The sequence below is a fragment of the Pseudopodoces humilis genome, chromosome 1 (genome assembly GCF_049639895.1).
Source record: "Pseudopodoces humilis isolate 2021_Gansu_Grassland_sample_001 chromosome 1, ASM4963989v1, whole genome shotgun sequence".
Lineage (NCBI taxonomy): Eukaryota > Metazoa > Chordata > Aves > Passeriformes > Paridae > Pseudopodoces > Pseudopodoces humilis.
This window is the reverse complement of record NC_142200.1, coordinates 74,212,805-74,230,200: the sequence shown is the minus strand read 5'-3', so window position 1 is coordinate 74,230,200 and position 17,396 is coordinate 74,212,805. Positions and strand designations below refer to the sequence as shown.

General features: G+C 37.4%; 1 protein-coding gene across 1 annotated transcript in view; it reads left to right on the top strand.

The window, feature by feature from the left end:
* The first annotated feature begins 449 nt into the window (after positions 1–449).
* The window catches only part of DNAH5 (dynein axonemal heavy chain 5), a 128,845-nt gene continuing 111,898 nt past the window's right edge, over positions 450–17,396 (top strand). Inside the window, exons 1-10 of the mRNA XM_088053745.1 lie at positions 450–506; positions 5,192–5,326; positions 7,143–7,280; positions 11,177–11,290; positions 11,714–11,926; positions 12,472–12,609; positions 13,214–13,390; positions 14,159–14,272; positions 16,246–16,353; positions 17,076–17,198. Coding sequence (XP_087909871.1) covers positions 450–506; positions 5,192–5,326; positions 7,143–7,280; positions 11,177–11,290; positions 11,714–11,926; positions 12,472–12,609; positions 13,214–13,390; positions 14,159–14,272; positions 16,246–16,353; positions 17,076–17,198 — 1,317 coding nt within the window. The remainder of the gene's footprint in view (positions 507–5,191; positions 5,327–7,142; positions 7,281–11,176; positions 11,291–11,713; positions 11,927–12,471; positions 12,610–13,213; positions 13,391–14,158; positions 14,273–16,245; positions 16,354–17,075; positions 17,199–17,396) is intronic.

Here is a 17,396-nt window from a genome sequence, read left to right as displayed (position 1 = left end):
CAAATCAGAGAAGCACTTAGAAAATTGACTTCTGCAAATAGTTATGGTGCCCTTGAGCAGGATGAATTGTATCCAGCCTTGTTTGTATGTAAACAGTATCACCGCAACAGCCCGTGGTTGGTAGCAGTAGCTTTCAAGGCCTAATCTATAGGCAGTAAATTCTGGTGGCTAGAGACCTCCTGTTTCTGTGATAGTGCAATTTAATTTTCCAGCAATTTGTATGCATGCTAGCACTGAATTTTAAGTACAGAGATAAGGTTAATAGGTGCTGGGTTTTTTTAGGTCCTTACTCTATTTTCCAGAGTTATTTGGCATTCCTACTGAAAGGAAAGAAACAAGTGCAAGCAAGAGGCTGGTGGGGAGTACAAAATGATGAATGTAGAAGCTTTCCTCATGGGTTAGGGCTTGTTCCTGAAAAACAGTGCTTGGTCCTTATATTGAATAGTACAATGTTTAGAGCTGGAAGAAAGCAACTTTGGAAACAGAGCATTGGCAGAGTGATTAAGGTAAGGAAAACTGAATTTTGAACTAGGTTTAGACTAATAATTATATTATTTGAATAAAAAAGTGTATATTGGTGGAGAGAGCATAGAAAAAAAAATGTATGTTTTAAAATAGGTGTAAGTGAATTATGTTAGTTGCACAATTTGCTTTGAAAGGCAAATTTGCACTGGGAGGTGTTTATGCGTTTGGCTAGTGGTACTTGTATCTTGCCCAGATTGTTACAATGGTCTGGTAATGGTATAATTTCACAAATGCTGTATTAGTACACTAAAGAGTTTGATGTTAGGTGTGGCAACAAAACGGGTTGACTCTGACATGAAGGAAAATAGAAATGTAGCTTCACTTTCCCCATACTTCTAGGATGGGAATAGAATTTTGAAGGCAATACTTTGCATTGAGAAACTACAATAGAATATAGAAGTCATTAAGATACTTAGACTTATTTTAAAAGCTGGTTATTTAAGCAGACTGTTCTTGAGTTAATGCAATGTGATAACACATGTGCAGAGCTCGGATTTTTAAGATTTTAGAGTTAGCTAAGGGAGCTGCCCTAATTCTTTAGGGTTTGTATTTTTTTGGAATGAGGAAGTAAAAACATTGAAACTTGAAAACTCAGTACGCTTGAAAATGTGTAAAATGGTTTGCAGTTTACTTTTGAAGGGAAATTCATGAGCTTCAAGGAGAGACAAAGGAATTCCATGCTGGTTAAATAATTTTGGATAAGACAGTAAATTAACAAGAAAACATTCTTACTTTTTGACTCTCACTATTGAACTTCTCTGTAAAGTCTTTCTCATCCATAAGACTTTGATTTCAGCATGTGTAAATTCAGTGATGCACAATGTTCTGACAAAAAAATGTGTCATTCGCTGGATAAAGTGTTCAGAACAAGTTTTATCTTGTGTACTTGCATACTAAACAACATTCTTGCTAACTCTGTTCAGGGTGTCTGCATCAGCAGCTACAGTCTGTAATGGAGAAGCGGCAATAGTCCATAGCTGGTTTCTGAGCCTGTCGTTTCAAAGAAGAACTCCAGGAATCTCTGACTTGTGCTCTTTTAGTACCTGCTGCTTATATATATATACTTTTGTAGAAGCTAGGAAGCTTTTAAAATTTTTTAATTTAATCTCCAATTATTTCTTCAGACTGGTGGTGAGATGTTTATGGGTTTAAGTATATGAAAAATAGGTTTAGGAATCTCTCCCTTTTCTTGCTTCAGGAGAAGATGTCTACTGAAATTAGTTTCCTGTGCCAAATTATTGGTATTTAGGTATTAGAAATGTTAAGGTTTTATGTAACATAAAGCAAGCTATGAGTTATAACTGGACTAATCAGCAGAAAAGGACCTTTCATTTAATTAGTTTAGCTTTGGACCTTCATCTGTTGTGGTCATCTGTGTCATATGACCTTTCTTACCTTCATAACCAAGAGTGGTAAAAGAAACCCAAAACTAAACTTGGCCATGTTACCGGGGCTGTTCTTTACATGAAAAGCTGAGCTGAAGCAGTACCATATAAAACTTGAAAAACCCTTCCAGATATCTAAGTGAGACTGTTTATCTCTTATATAAATACTGCATCCTCCTACATCATGGGACATTAGGAAGAGGCTTTGATGTATGACCTTGATCAGAGTTTCTGTTGATACTTTTCAGGATTTGCATGTGGGTGTTACTGCATGTAACAGTGATTTCTGTCTTACCTGCATAAACGATAGTGTGTGTGTGTTTCAGAATCCTTCCATCTTCAAATCTTAGTATTTCAGTGTTCTATGAAATTCTGAATTACACAGAGCTGCCTATTCTTAGCTAAATTTTTTGTAGATTCTGTTTAGGCCTATGTACTTCTGTAGTAAATACTGCAGAATATAAAAGTACAAAAACTCTTAGGCCATGACTACAATGCTGATTTGAAGTGGGATGTGAGGGTAGCTAAAGGGGAAAGGGAAGAATGAGAGGTAGGAACCTCAGCATTTTCTTGTGATTAATTCTGTGATATTCCTCATTCTAAGTAAAGACTGTCTTAAAAATTCATTATTTTAGTAGTATTCAAATGGAAGCTCCAAAGCTAGACTGGAAGACAGTTTTCAGTGTAGCCCCTAAGTGTTTCTAAATACATAAATTAGTGACTTGCTATTGAAAGCACTGAAGTTAGGTGTCCTTTTCTGGGTACAACCTAATCCTAAAAGTGAGGCAGAAGTATTTTCTAATGACTGCAACAATTAATGTGTGAGTTTGTGATTGAGCAACTCATTTCCTCCCCAGCTTCATCTGGGGAGGAAGTTTTTAGAAATGACAACTCATCAAAATATAGAAGCATGATAGCTTGAATTATATTGTGTTCTTGAACTGCATTGCAGCAACTATCAGGAAAAAATGTGTGGAACTTGCATTAGTAATGGAAGCATCCAACATATCAATGCAAATGTCTTCCAGTGATGACGTGTCAAAGTCCTAATCTTCATAACATTATAGCTTTACTGTCGCAGTGGGGTTCTGAGACCTCTGTTTCCCAGCTCAGCCGGGTCGAGCATGGCAGAACAGATTGGGACAGGCATGATGGAGTGCCCAAAGATAGAATTTAATGTTCACTGGGACTGCATGGTCCAAGACACTGGTTCCAAAGACCCGGGGGCCTGGAACACTTCACAGTGTAAAGGGGTATCCAAGGGCAGGGGTCCAATCACAAACACAGACCAGGGACATGACCTGTCATGGAATGACTCCATCAGCATCCCCCAAGCACCCCACCCCCCAAGGCTTCAGGTTTATTCCCTCCATCTCTCCTGGTCAAAGGTATTATCCATCCCAGCTAATTCAGTTCCCACACTTTATCAGTTAATAGTTTCCTGTTCCTCTAGGTATAGTTCATTAAGTAATTTAATGACTTTTAAAGTTGTGTGATATCTTAATGACCATTCTTGGTACTGGACTTAGACATCAAATATTGCCCAGTGCTGTAAGAACAGCCATGCACAACAGCTTGTATTTGTTAAAGGCCTTGAGACACAGCAATTAATAAAAAAAGTTTTAAAAACCAGAAACAAACATCAGGGCATGATTTCTCAGTTTGAGAAGATGTTCATGATTTCAGTCTACATAAATAGCAACTTGTAGAAGAAATGGAGACTATGAACATGACAAGTGCATCTGTATAGGTGGAGCTGGTGATTTAAAAACCAGTGTAAGATGTAGTCTTGTATCTACAATGTATCTGGAGCTTTATGTTGGAAACAGAAGCAGAGTACTAAAGTAGTCTCTCTGTAGTTTAGGTAAAACAAAAGCCTTCTTTCTGTATTAAATAGAAACTAATTGGTAGAGCATTGGTTGCATTTTTATATTTTTTAATTTTTTTTTTTGTTGTTAAATATGCCCTATCATACCATATCATGAACATAGATGTGTTCAAGTTACTGGAACAATAGTTTTGAAGATTTTTTTTTGTTATCCTCTTGCGTGAATGAAGCTGATTCAGACAAAATATTTGCTTTTTGCACGTCTAACAAAAAGGAAAATTTCTACTCATGTTTAAAAACATAGGAAAAGCCAATCCTGTAATGACATTTCACTTTCAGGAAACTGGAGACCATGTTAGGGTATGAGAGAGGTAAAATAGCATAAAGTACATGTATGAATTAATCTGCTACTGTGTTCTTCAGACATACCTGTGTAAAGAATAGGATTTGTATGTTTGTCTTTCATATGGGAAAATATTTCAAATGCATTCAGCATTTATGAAGGCATGATAGTAGCTACAAGTTCACCAGGTATTTGGAAATTCCTTCAGAAAGTAGGAAAGATATTTACATAAGGGTATAAAGTATATTATGCAGGTCCTTTTGGCTCTGCAAAAACTTGTGGATAAATCACTTATGCATACTTTATAAAGTTACTAGTTTTCTCCTACGCACCAAGGAAATAAGAATTGAATTTACCACCAATGAAACATAATTCTAAATTTCTTTTGAAAATGAGATTATATTGAATCTTGTAACCCACAAGTACAATAATACCAGTAACTATTCCAGAAGGCTATTTTGTCTGTAATGTAATGAGGTGTGTTACATATGGGATTTCAATTTAATTAGAAGAGTAGGCTTACTGCTTGAAGAATGGTATAATAGCTATAGTTAAGCACATTTGTAAACACTTGTGTACCTTGAGGCTTGTGGTTTGTTTTACTTCTCATTATATTAAAGAGATAATGTATAAAACCCTAGCTTCCTCCAGCAGCATCTGTCTTTATTAGAGAACGCTTACAATATCTTCCATGAATAACAAAGATCAGTCAGAATCCTGTCTTGACTTGATGGTCATACGTGATTAGAATGAAAAGCTGAGATGAAGGACTTAGGGTGCTGAAGGTAACTTGCAGAATAATGGAGCTGTACATATAAAATACCATTTTTTTTCCTCCCACAAAGCCTTTCAACAAATTAGCTTTCTGTACAATGTTATTTATGATAGGAATGTTGTGATAAATCTGAAAATAGAACACCAGAAACAAACTGTAAAATGATAACGAAGTCTGCTTCTAAAATTTTTATTTGAGCACCATAAAAACATAAATGACAAGTGTGGAAGAACGTAATAGCCTTTACTTTTAAAAATAAATTTTAAAGTTTTCTTTATTTTTGTCTTCAAATTAGATTGTGAATTTTTCATTGTCCGCTTTGTATTTTATAACAGCAAAAGCTCAAGGAAGAGAGGGAGGCTAAACGTGCTCATCTGGATGGCAGGCATGAATGCTTACTGGATATTGTTGCCTCTTGTGTGAATTTGGACAAAGCAGAAGTAGAAGATGCTATTCTTGATGGTAGCCAGGTAATCTGATGGATTTGAAAGTGAAGCTCATGGCATACTTTGGAACTAATATTACCATTAAATTCCTGGTGAGATAGTTTTCAAGCTTCACCCTTGAGATTACTCAAGTCTTCTCCTCGAAAAATATTTTTCAGCATTTTTAATTAATTTGAACAAAAGTGTTCTTAATTCCAGGACCTATTGTAATTATATTGATATTTAAATTGATTAGAATTTCCCTTTTCCAGTGGTTATAAATAATATGCTAAAACCTGTGACTATATTTCATAGTGAAACTACAGTGCGAAGTCTTCCAGTCCTTGAGTACGTAGCGCACAGAGGTTCAGGAGTCCTGTCCACAGCAGGTTGCATGTTGTTGTTTCTGTCAGGCTGCCAGCAACGTTTGTGAGACTACATTGCAATCTAGTTTAGCAAATTAAAATACTTAGAAACTACTCGACAAAATAGAATGGCCTATGTGATCTGACTGTGACTACATGAGGGCTAATACAAATTCATATATTGAGACATTGAAGAATTTCATTTTTTAAAAAAACCTAGGTAGACAGAAGTAGATCTTTTACTTCCCGACACTAAAGTAAACATGGCCACGTTTTGGTTTTTATGGTTTGTTTTCTCTTGTATTCCCTTTCCATCTGCATGCCTTCAATTTATGCATTCCCATTTCAGGGAATAATATTGTTGAGAAACTGAAGAAAGTCCAGTGGAAGACCAGTAAGAAAGAGAAGGACACAGGGCACATGAAGTATGAGAGGAGGGAGAAGAAGAGGTTGAGTGGCAGTCAAATAGTAGCCTGCGGCTGCTTGAAGAGTGGTTGCAAAGATGACAGAGCTGAACTATTCTCAGTGGGTGTAGATGATAACTCCAAAGATAAAACCACATCTTGCAAAATGGCCACCAAGAGACCCTTCTTCACCAGGAGGGTAATGCAGCATGGGAATAGGTTACTTCAAGTCAGTTGTGGAACTTCTGTCCTTGGGGTTTGTGAGACAGCCTAGGAAAAGCTCGAGATGATCTGACCTGCTATTGGTGACACAGGAAGCTGGCCTCGAGACCTCTCAGAGGTCCCTTCCAACATTTCTGTGACTTCATGAGATAGCAAATGTACAGTGCAGAACACTGTCATGCACATTAAAAAGCAGAATTTGTTTCAGCCTTTGTGCATTCTATCTCTAAATGGGTTTTCTGGTGAACTATACTGTCTGAGAATAGATGTCAGATCAGGAAAATGTTGGCAGTCTCTATACTGGAAAAGAGAAAAGTGTAATCGTTGTTTTGACCTTATCTTGGAGGGCTCAGCCAAGATTTTCTGGAATAGCAGTTCGTTATCTTGGTGTAACTGAGGCTTGTTATTAATGGAAGAGGTATAACTGTGGCTTTCTTCAGGCTTCTGGTGAATCTTTTAGCCTTTTTTCTGCACTAGAAAGCACAAATGGTACCACCTAACATTTCTGAAGATGAACTTGAAGGAGCCTTTTCTGCTAAAGATAGCTATGTAGTTAGGGACTACATAGAAGAGTGACTCAGATCTAGAAAAATAATGGATGAGGCCAGGCTTTAAAGTGCTGAGAGATGGAACAGCATATCAGCATAAGGCAACCCAGTTTCTTCCTCAGCCTGTATTGCCTATACCTGAGATTTTTGGACTGCACTACCAATACAAGCTTCAGTGATGCTTGATGGCAGCCTTGAATTGATGAAGAACTGTGAAATTGTCCTGATGCTTATAAATAAGTATATAAGCAAAGGCTTCCTCTGTTGCTGTGATATGAATCAAATCATTGACATATTATGATCTCAACATGATTTCAAACAGATAGAACGCATTAACAGATTCCTCGCTCCTGGAGGTCTTCGTCATCTGATGTTCTACTATCAAGACGTGGAGGTAACGGATACAGGTAAAGCAACTTCTATTTTCCTGCAACATGTTATAGTTGTGCTGAGCAAATGTGCAAGGAAAAAGAAAATAGTCAAGTTCTTATAAACCGGGACTTCAAGCAAGTCAGGCTTGGTCATACCAAGGCATTGATCCTTGCTCATGAAATGAGGATTGGTGAAATTACTGAAGCTTATTAGTGCACTTCTACATATTGCTACTATGAAGCAGCAAAGTGCTTCCTTGTGAACTCAGCATCTCTTGCCTTTGGGAATTAGTTTTTGATAATTAAAAAGTGAGGTTCACACAAGGTAAGCAGTGACAGATGCCCTTGCTCCTCCCCTTCAATCACACCACCTGTTAGCCCTAGAAGCCATCCACATTTCTTGGCGCATGACCATCTGTCTAGGTGGTTAGATGGTGGTTATCTAGGCTGTTACATGACAAAGGCCTTCATGAGGCCCACGTTATAAGGGGTGTTACCCCATAAGACCCTTCTGCACATACTCCTTTATCGAGTGCTCCCCTGTTCCACACTTCTGGGGGAAACCTCCTTCTCCCTTACCCTGGAGGTAGCTGAAGACCCCTGTGACAAGGACATCCTCCTTTTGCCCATGGCTTCTCTCTCCGAGCCTTCACTGCTACTGCTGTTGGGACTAGCCAGGTGCTCTGTGACCTCTCAGAGCCTGTGACTGGTTGGTGGGAGCTCACCCTACTTGGTTGCCCTGGATGTACATGAACAGCCCTGTAAACATATGTATATATAGCTGTATAAATGCGTTTATACATAGGTAAATATATACCTAGATTAATGTACAAATACGGATTTATATTTCGTGCATTTTCAGTATATATGTATGTATGTGTTTTCTTCAGTGTAACTATCTGTGTATATATCTGAAAGGGATGAAAAGACTATTTAATATGATATAAGCAAGTTTAATACAAAAAGTTTCAATGCACATTAAATACATTATACATTAATGTACAGAAATACATTAAATGAAAACACAAACCCAACCACTAATTTAGAAATCTGATGAGCAAGTTTTAACATGCCTGAGATGAAGTGGTGAAAGTATGATAAAGAGAGTGTGAGGCAAGGGTCAAAGCCTAGGAATCTGATGAGAGTTGCCCATGCCCACGCGCAAACCAATCAAATCACACTACAGTATGGTATGATTTTGGTAACCTTTTGGGGTGTGGTGCTAAATGTAAGCAATATGGAAAGCAGTAGGAAAAAACCACACAAGCGTAACCCAAATGAATTCACAGCAAGGTGTGCACTGTAAGCAAAAGTAGAACATCAAACACAGGAAGAAAAAAAGAAAAACAAAAGTAAAAAAAAAAGAAAAAAAAAGAAAAAAAGTAGTGATGGAGAAGACAGTGGGGATTAAGCGAGTGGGCTGGAGACTGGCTTTGCCTACAGCTGTAAGTGTAATACTATCAGACAGTAAAACTTACACTATACATTTTTCTTTGTGGGTGGAGCAGAGTTTGTAAAATAATTATCTGTGTTGATTGTTTAGGGCTGTGGTTCACAGGCTGTCAAAGCAAAAATCTCAATTGTTGTGGTGGCTACCAATTGGTAAAATTAAGTGAATTTTTGTGGCACTACATACACCCTATTGGCAAGGGCACTTACTGTGGCCACCTCATACACAAGCTGATTTTCTGACCTTGATATGGACCAACCAACACTTCTGTGAGGGCAGAAGATGATCCCATGAAGGGAGCGTACAAGAAATATTGTGTCTCTGCAGAGCAGGAGACTGTATTGAGTTCAAGAAGATCTACTTCAGAGTCTTAAGCTGGCATTTAAAAGTTTGATTTCTGTCAGTGTTTTGAACTGGCACTATTCACTATTCATGTGAATTTAAAAAACTTCTAGGGCCCCTACGTATTTTCTAAAGAGACTGCTCAACTTTTCGTGGTCTTGTCTCTGTAATAACTTGTGGCACTTTGACCATGGCCAGATTCTAGGCACCCACGAAAGCTGCTCACTTGCCTGCCCTCCCCTGCTTCAGCTGGACAGAGGAGAGAAAATTTGTTGAAGGTTTCATGAATTGAGATAAGGACTGGAAGAAACACTCCAAGGGAAAAACAAGCTCGACTTATTAAGTGAATTTATTACTAGCTGAATCAGAGCAGGATAATGAAAAGTAAAATAAGCCTTTAAAAACAGCTTTTCTTCCCCCAACCCCTCCCTGCTTCCCACTGACAGTGCAGGGAGACAGGTTCTGGTCAGTTCATCACCTGAGGTTTTCTTTCACTGCTCAGGGAGAGGAGTCCTTCCCCTGTGAGACCATGGGGTCCCTCCCACAGGAGACAGTTCTCCATTAAATTCTCCAGTGTGGTTCCTATCTCATGAGCAGCAGTCCTACCAAAACTGCTGCAACATGAGTCCCTCCCATGGGCACACAATCTTCCCAAAACTGCTGAAGTGTGGGTCACTCTTCCACAGGGTGCAGTCCCCCAAGAACAGGATGCTCCAGCCTGGAAGCAATGGACCTCTCCACTGGGTTTCCCATGGGACCACAGCCTCCTCCAGGCATTCACCCACTCCAGAATGGGCACCACCCCATGTTCTCACCTCCTCCTTCTCTCTGGCTAGATATAAATCAAAAGTTTGTTTTGATTTTCCTCTCAAATATGTTATCTCAAAGGCATTACCAGCATCTCTAATTGGCCAAGCCTTGTCCAGCAGCATGTCCATCAAGGACTGGCTCTGCTGGACATGCTGGAAGCTTCCAGCAGCTTTTCACAGAAGCCATCTTCTGTGGCCCCCCTCACTACCAAGAACCATGCAAAACCAAGTCATTACTGCAATACAAAGATAGTGCAAGTTTATTAGCATGCAATAAATCATATTTTATGCATTACACCATCTACAGAGTCAGGTGTTTTGCTGGTGGCAGAGTCCTTGTTGTACTTCTGAGGTATATGAAAAGGAGACTTCTTCAGAGCTGTGGTGAAAAAGGGGAGAGGGAAAGATGATGCAAACAGGAGGGTGGGGAGGGAACTTATGGTGACCACCTGATCCAAAATAAGGATCCCTGGGGCAGATGGTCATGTACCTGAAAGAAGAAAATGTGCAGAGTGGTCTATAATTTTTTGGATTTTGTTCTTTAACTACTGGTATCAACAATTTACTTTTTCATCTTATTGTTCTAGTGCTTCACTGAGATGTGTAGGCATGCAATTTTACTCTGAGGTAATACTGAAAAGATAGTAACAAAGACATATTGTGACCAAAAACATATGAAAATATTGTACCCACAAAGACTCTGCTTCTTCTTAGTGACCCTTTACAAGTGTTGCCAGTAGCCTGAACATGGGAGCAATATATTTGTGTTGGGGGAAGAAGAAAGGACAAGGAAGCCCCTTATACCTTCCTTATTGGTGTTTGTTTGTTTATTTGCTTACCCCACAAAGAATCTGCTGTGGCCTCTTTCCTTCTCCTAGAAGCACCCTATCTTTTTTTTTTTTTTTTTCTTTCCTTATATTTACATGTTTTTAGGGAAGGACAGTTGATAACAGCTCCTCTAAGGTAAAATACATAACTACATTTTCTGATTTTTCTTTAATTTTCCTTTTTCAAGCAAGAGAGCATTATCTACAACTGCATGATAGAGCCTATAAAGGACCTTGAGTCTGAGCCATTATTTAGAAGGAGTAGAAAAACAAGTAAATGAATAGAAATGAAAGTGTTTTGATACAAGAATGGCAAAACTAGATGAGGTATTTCTTACTGTGCCATGAGGACTCTGAATCCTGCATACTTGCTGTGGATAGTTCCATAAGGTGCCTCCAGGAGACTGGGATGAGTGGCACAAATAATGACTGATCTGTTTGTGTAGAAAGATTTTGCTTGAATAAATAATCAATGGATCTTAATTGTTTCTTTGTTTGAATCTGTAGAGTACTTTGGTCTTCCAGGAATAGGAACAAACTCTCATTTGACTAAGAAGAAGAAACTTAAAATATTTGTGACAGAGGGAAAAGAAATTGCTTTAAGTGGTGTATGCATTTTCTTCATTAGATCTAATTTTTCTAAACCCATCACAACTGAGAATATCTATCAAGTAAGTCAGAGACTGCTCATCTCTGTATATAATCTTGTTTAAAATTCGTTTTTACCAGGGGGTATTTGCTCTCAGCATATAATTTGACAGCTCTTGATACGGAGGAATGAGTAAAAGGACACAGATGCATTAAATGAAACAGAACAAAAAGTGAAGGGAATGGAAGTACAGATATTCTCTTGTGGCAGCAACTTAATGAATATCATTAATATGAAAAAAGGATGCTAAGGAAGAAAATTTAAGACAATCTGTAATGAGAGAATAATTAGTCAATACCTAAATACTAAGGTGTTAAATTTCAAAAAAACTCTAGCTAATTCATTAGAAAAACAAAGATTATTTTACCTTTGAAAGTCTATATGTAAATTGTATATAACTAAGTTTTTACTGGTGAAAGACCCTTGCATTTTGTCTCTTTTACAGGAAGTAAATTTTCATATGATGGATATAGGTCGAGATGGCTTATTAAAAAGTGTTGAGCAGTTGGTATCAGAAATATTCATCCCAGCCTTACAGACTATGGACCATAGCTGGGTTGAACCTCAACAAGTTCCCAGTATTAAGCAGGACTTCCTTCGTGCCCTTGAAGCATTTGTTAGTCTCCTGTCAGGAACTCAGCAAAGTCTGTTGGAAAAGGTAATATGTTCACATGGCAAATAGAAAGTGAGCTAGCTGTAGAATGTCTCTAGCTCTGGACCTTTTGAATTAACTGCTGTTGTAGATTACTCATAAAAATTGCTTTTGTTAAACTGGAGAATAACCCAACACTTCTGTTTATTGTAATCAGTAATTCATTATACTTTGATCTGCAGTTTTGGTATTTCTGTAGGTGCTTCTGTTCTTGTTTGTTCTGGGGCCAGTTCTTTAGAGCTATTAACTTCTTGACTCTCCAGGGGCTGTAGTCACTCTCAAATGTTGAATGATTAATGTATGACAAACTGTTCTTTAACTGGTTTGTTTCTACTTGGCTTTTGTGAAGGAAAGGGCAAGAAAGCACAACTGCCTGGCTGGTGAATTCTCAACATTCACTTCTTCCACTTGTGGCTCAAACCAGTTTAATTCAGACTGTGCTGGGAATAGGAAGTGAGATACTTGAAGTAGGGTAACAAATTAGTCTTTAAAGTTCCTAGGTTATTTATCATGAGCATTCAGCATTTCATATTTTTAAACTTATGTTTTAGGTCAGCCTGAAGAAATGTGAAACATATGACCTGAAAACTCTAAGAATACCTTCTGATTACTTGATGGTTGCTAACAGCATAGAGGCTCTTGAAAAAATAGAAGTTTGCATTAAAGAATGGACCAAACAAATTGAACAGGTGATACACGGGACAAATATGAAATATGACAACATCTTATCTTGGCAGATGAGTTTAATCCTGCTGGTATTATAGCTACCTTTCTATAAATTTAGATGAGTTCAATCTCTTTATTTTAAAGTACTGTTGGTATTTTATTTGTGCTTTTGCTTCTCAGTGGGAATATTACTGAGAGCTTTTTCCATCAGCTAGTGAATATAGGATACACAGTTTGGCAAGTTTAGTCCCCTGTCTTTGATAATTACTTGTTATTAAAGTACAAAAGAGTTAGTGGTTCCCAGTGGATTTAATGAAAACAAAAAGAACACAGTAATTGAGTGAATACTATTCTCAGTGGTCACATTTGTACTTTGAAACATGCTTTGCAGGTTATTTGCAGAAAATGTAACTGTCTGTAACAGTGCTCTTGGAACAGAAGGAACAGATTCTCTTCTTTAACTTGGAAATAAAAGGACCAAGCAAAATGAAGTTGCTTATATGAGGTGGAGGCTAAGTTAGGTAATTTATCAGGCGAGGTTAATGTGTTAAATGTAGAATTAATCCATGGTACCTCTTCAGATAAAAACTGTGAGCATCACTCACTCACATTACTCTATGATAAAAGGTTCTTGCAGAAAATGACCAGTTGAGAAAAGAAGCAGATGACCTTGGACCACGAGTAGAGCTTGATTATTGGAAAAAGAAATTGTCAAAATTCAACTACCTTATGGAGCAGCTGAAGAGCCCAGATGTGAAGGCAGTGCTTGGAGTACTCACTGCTGCTAAATCCAAACTGCTGAAGGTTTTTATTTTAAATTATGACATTTTTTATTATTAGGACTAGAAATGCTGTTTATACCCTCGCTCATTTTGACAATTTATGAAATAATGCTGGTGGGGAAAACATTGAAACATCTTTGCCTTTTGCTTTCTTTTTCCTTCTCTGTTCCTTAGATTGAGTAGATAAAGTTTAAATCTAGTTCAATTTATTGAAAAAGACTGGGAATCCCCTCAGTCTAAAGGCTGATAATGTACTTCATATGGCTCAACAGAAATAAATAATTTAAAATATTGGAATAGTTATTAAATCAGAATATCGAATGAAAAACATTTAATGACAAAAAAATGAATCCTTACATTTTTAAGCCTCTTTTTTATGTTGTTACAGTGCCTGTCAAAATTTTTTGTGGAACCATGACTTCTTACATTGACAAAACAAATTTAAAGTCCCATCACCAACAGAAATTAAGTAAATAAAACAAAAAAATCTTGTCTCATCAAAATGAGATGTGAAACAAATACATAGTTATATATCCATAATTCATATATTTTACAGCATCTTGACTGCACACTACCACTGACTATTTAGTTGAGTGGTCTAAACCAACTGTATGTTCACAGTCAAGTTACTGAAACAAGACAAGGACCTCGTCTTGGGAGAACAAGTATAATTCTGAAGTAAAACATCTGTGTTTTCAATTGTGTTTAGAAGCTAATGACAAACCAAAATGATGTCAAAATACTTTTCTCTGAAATGCATACTTTTGTTTTTTCAACTTTCTGTTCTTAGAAGTGGCGAGCATTGGATATTCGCATCACAGATGCAGCAAATGAAGCTAAAGATAATGTGAAGTATCTGTATTCTCTGGAAAAATACTATGACCCATTATACAATGGCGATCCTGTAAGCAGAACTTTTAAATTCTCAACATAAATTTATTGAGACAAGCAGCATGAATATATTCTATTGAATGGGTTTGGAAATGAAACAGAAAATTTTACATGTGCAACTCCAGTTTGAGATTTTGTGCAGTTGCGGTAAAAGTGTCTTAATGGGAATTTCTGGCTACAAAATAAAATACTTGTTATTTTCATACCGTAGTGTCTATAAAGCTTTTGTTCTGATGATGAGCCTGGATTCTGTGCTATGGGAGAAAGTGAATTCCTTAATATCAAAAAAAAAGAAAAGTAAACTTAATACTATGCTAAAGATGAAGTTTGATCTTTTGTCTTTGTGTTGGTGGCCAGGTCATGGTTAGACTAACATTTTTAGGGCAATTTTCAGCTTCTTGGGTTGGGAAAGGATCAATAGTGTTATGTAAATATTAAGACATAACTATAAATCACCTTCTCATATTATAGGATGAGAATGCATAGGATGACGCAAGCATAACAGGTAGTAAACAAAACCAGCCACCCTAAATCCAGGAGTGGAGGAGTTTCCCTCTCCCATTATCTGCTAAAATAGGTGGCAAATAATTGCTTTTATTAAAACTGGTTTTGCAACTTGTGTGTCTTGCTACTCAAAGAAATATGACTGGTAGCTATGAAGACTCAAAACTTTGACCTGTCCTAGCTTCCTCTCTCTCTGAAACTTTTTCCAAAGCCAAATTGCTTCCAAAGAGTGCTCAGGGCAACCATGTTTGTTTCCGTTTACTGGGTGATGTGTGTTCTTTCAGTGTTCCAAATCTACTATTTGAGTTTCTCTATTGAAAGGTAATTGGGTTATGGTAACCATAAAACCAGAGTAAACTTGCTACTGGCACTGTGCAGGGTCTGTTGAGCTGGCTTGCTTTGTGCTTCAAATGAAGGTTTTCACCAAGGAGAAAGGGGTGCCCACTTTGGAGATGTTTAGTTTTTGCCATGGTGTAGCACTTGGGATGAAAGCCATAGAGGCATGGAGTGTGAAGCCTTTCCCTTACTGATATTTACCTGTACAATTATGAGAATGAGTTTGTCAACAGAATAAAACTGTCATTGCTTTAGAGATTCAGATGTGATGAAGAGCTATCTGCAAAATCTTTGTCTGGTCTATTTTGTCATTTGGTCAATTTTATGGATTGAAAACAGGACTGCTACAGTTTTGAAATGATACTTTTAAGAAAAGTATTTAGTAAATTATTAGTAAATAAAAAATATTTATTATTTTTTATTTTAAATTAAAAATTTAAATAAATTATTTGTCTTATACACAAAACTTACTGAAGGCCATAAGGGATACGAAGAATTAAAATGGGTGTGATGGTGTGACCTTGTCTATTCATCAAGCGTTCTCTCAATCCTCATACTCAGTAGGATGGGATGAGAATATAATATGAAAAGGCTCATGTATTTTTCCATGACAGGAGTATCACTCTTTATAATCATGGGCAAAACAGACTCAGTTTGGGGAAAAATATCTTTATTGACAGTGAAATACATTTGGGTAGTGACAAACGAAATTAGAAATTAAAGCCACATATCTGCACCACCGGGCTCAGCTTCACCCCTTCAATCCCTGTTTCTCTTCCTTCTCTTTCCAAGTGGTGAAAGGGTTCTCTTTATATGCAAGCTCACATCAGGTTCAGCAACTGAGCATATAAACACACTTTCTTTGTGAAAAAAGGGGTTCTTTTGAAGAGGCCTTCTACCAAAATTCACTCACTGATCTGAATTGTCCCAGCCAAGATTCTAGTGAAAATTTTCCCCCCAGATTAAATTGTAGAGCTTGGAGAATGACACAGGACAGGCAGCTCTGTGGGAGAAGTCCAGGTAGACAGGGACAGAACCATTCCAAAGACCATGTTCATAATTCTTCTGCATTCACTAACTAGGTATTGTGCTAATATGTGGTAACAGGGGTACTAAGCAGACTTCAGACTGTGTGTTTCTTTCCAGGTGTCCATGCTGGATTCTATTCCAGGGCTCATAAATGCAATTAAAATGATTCAGAGTATCTCTCAATATTACAACACTTCTGAAAAGATCTCCTCACTGTTTGTGAAGGTTGGTGCTCAGTGGGAAAAGAAATATTCCCAGATTGTTTTCTGTGTTGTTGCTTGAGTGCAAGAGAAAACACAAAGGAACCAAGCAATTGGAGAGGCAGCACTTTATTGCTGCTTTTTGAACACATAAAGAATTGGAAATAGTGATAAACTACTTCAAATTGTTATTATTTTACTGCCGTAATTTGGAGTTGTAGGAACATTTTCAGATTTAAATCTCACAAATCTCACCTCTGATGTACACAGAGTAACTTTTTTGTTACAAGTTTTGCCTGTTATGAATGTTGTTTTTTTTTTTTGTAGAACCAAATACTTTAAATTCATATTGCCCTTAAACCTCCACATATTTGCATAAAGAAGGAAATGGATTGGAAAGACAACCTATTCTTTACCATTTGTACTCTCATGAGCTCTTGATTTTACCTTTGCCTTCAGAAGAGATGAAGTCTTATGACTTTGTAGCCCTCAATGCTATTTCAAGCTTGGTACAAGATGTGTAGGTTTAGGATGAGCATAGTTAATCAACAATGTTTTTGTCATGTCACGTTCTGGAGGCTGGGTGTTGCAAGGAGGACAGTCTATTGATGTGGCTGGTATTTGGTACTGCTATTTGTCAGGCTTTAGGTCAGTGGAGTCAGAGGAATGGGATGAGACTGAGGGAATGGCATGATCTGCTTTGTCTTGAAATGCTGGTTTTTATCATGAAGTCAAAACTGCTTTTAGGTGACCAATCAGATGATCACAGCATGTAAATCTTACATTGCAAACAATGACACAACCACCATCTGGAATCAACCGCAGGAGAGAGTTGTGGAAAAGCTACAAGCAGCTATTAGACTTAAACAGGTAGGTGGGAAGAACATATAGAAAATATTATAAGGTGATATTTAGGAGAGCAAGAACAGGAAAATTTTATGTGAGAATGCACTTTTATCTTGAAGAAAATGAGTTAACTGAAAAATGTCCACTGGAACTGGAATGTTTATGCTAGACCTAACAAGGAATTTAATCTGTTGCCTGTTGATCTTCTGGAAACAGAATTTT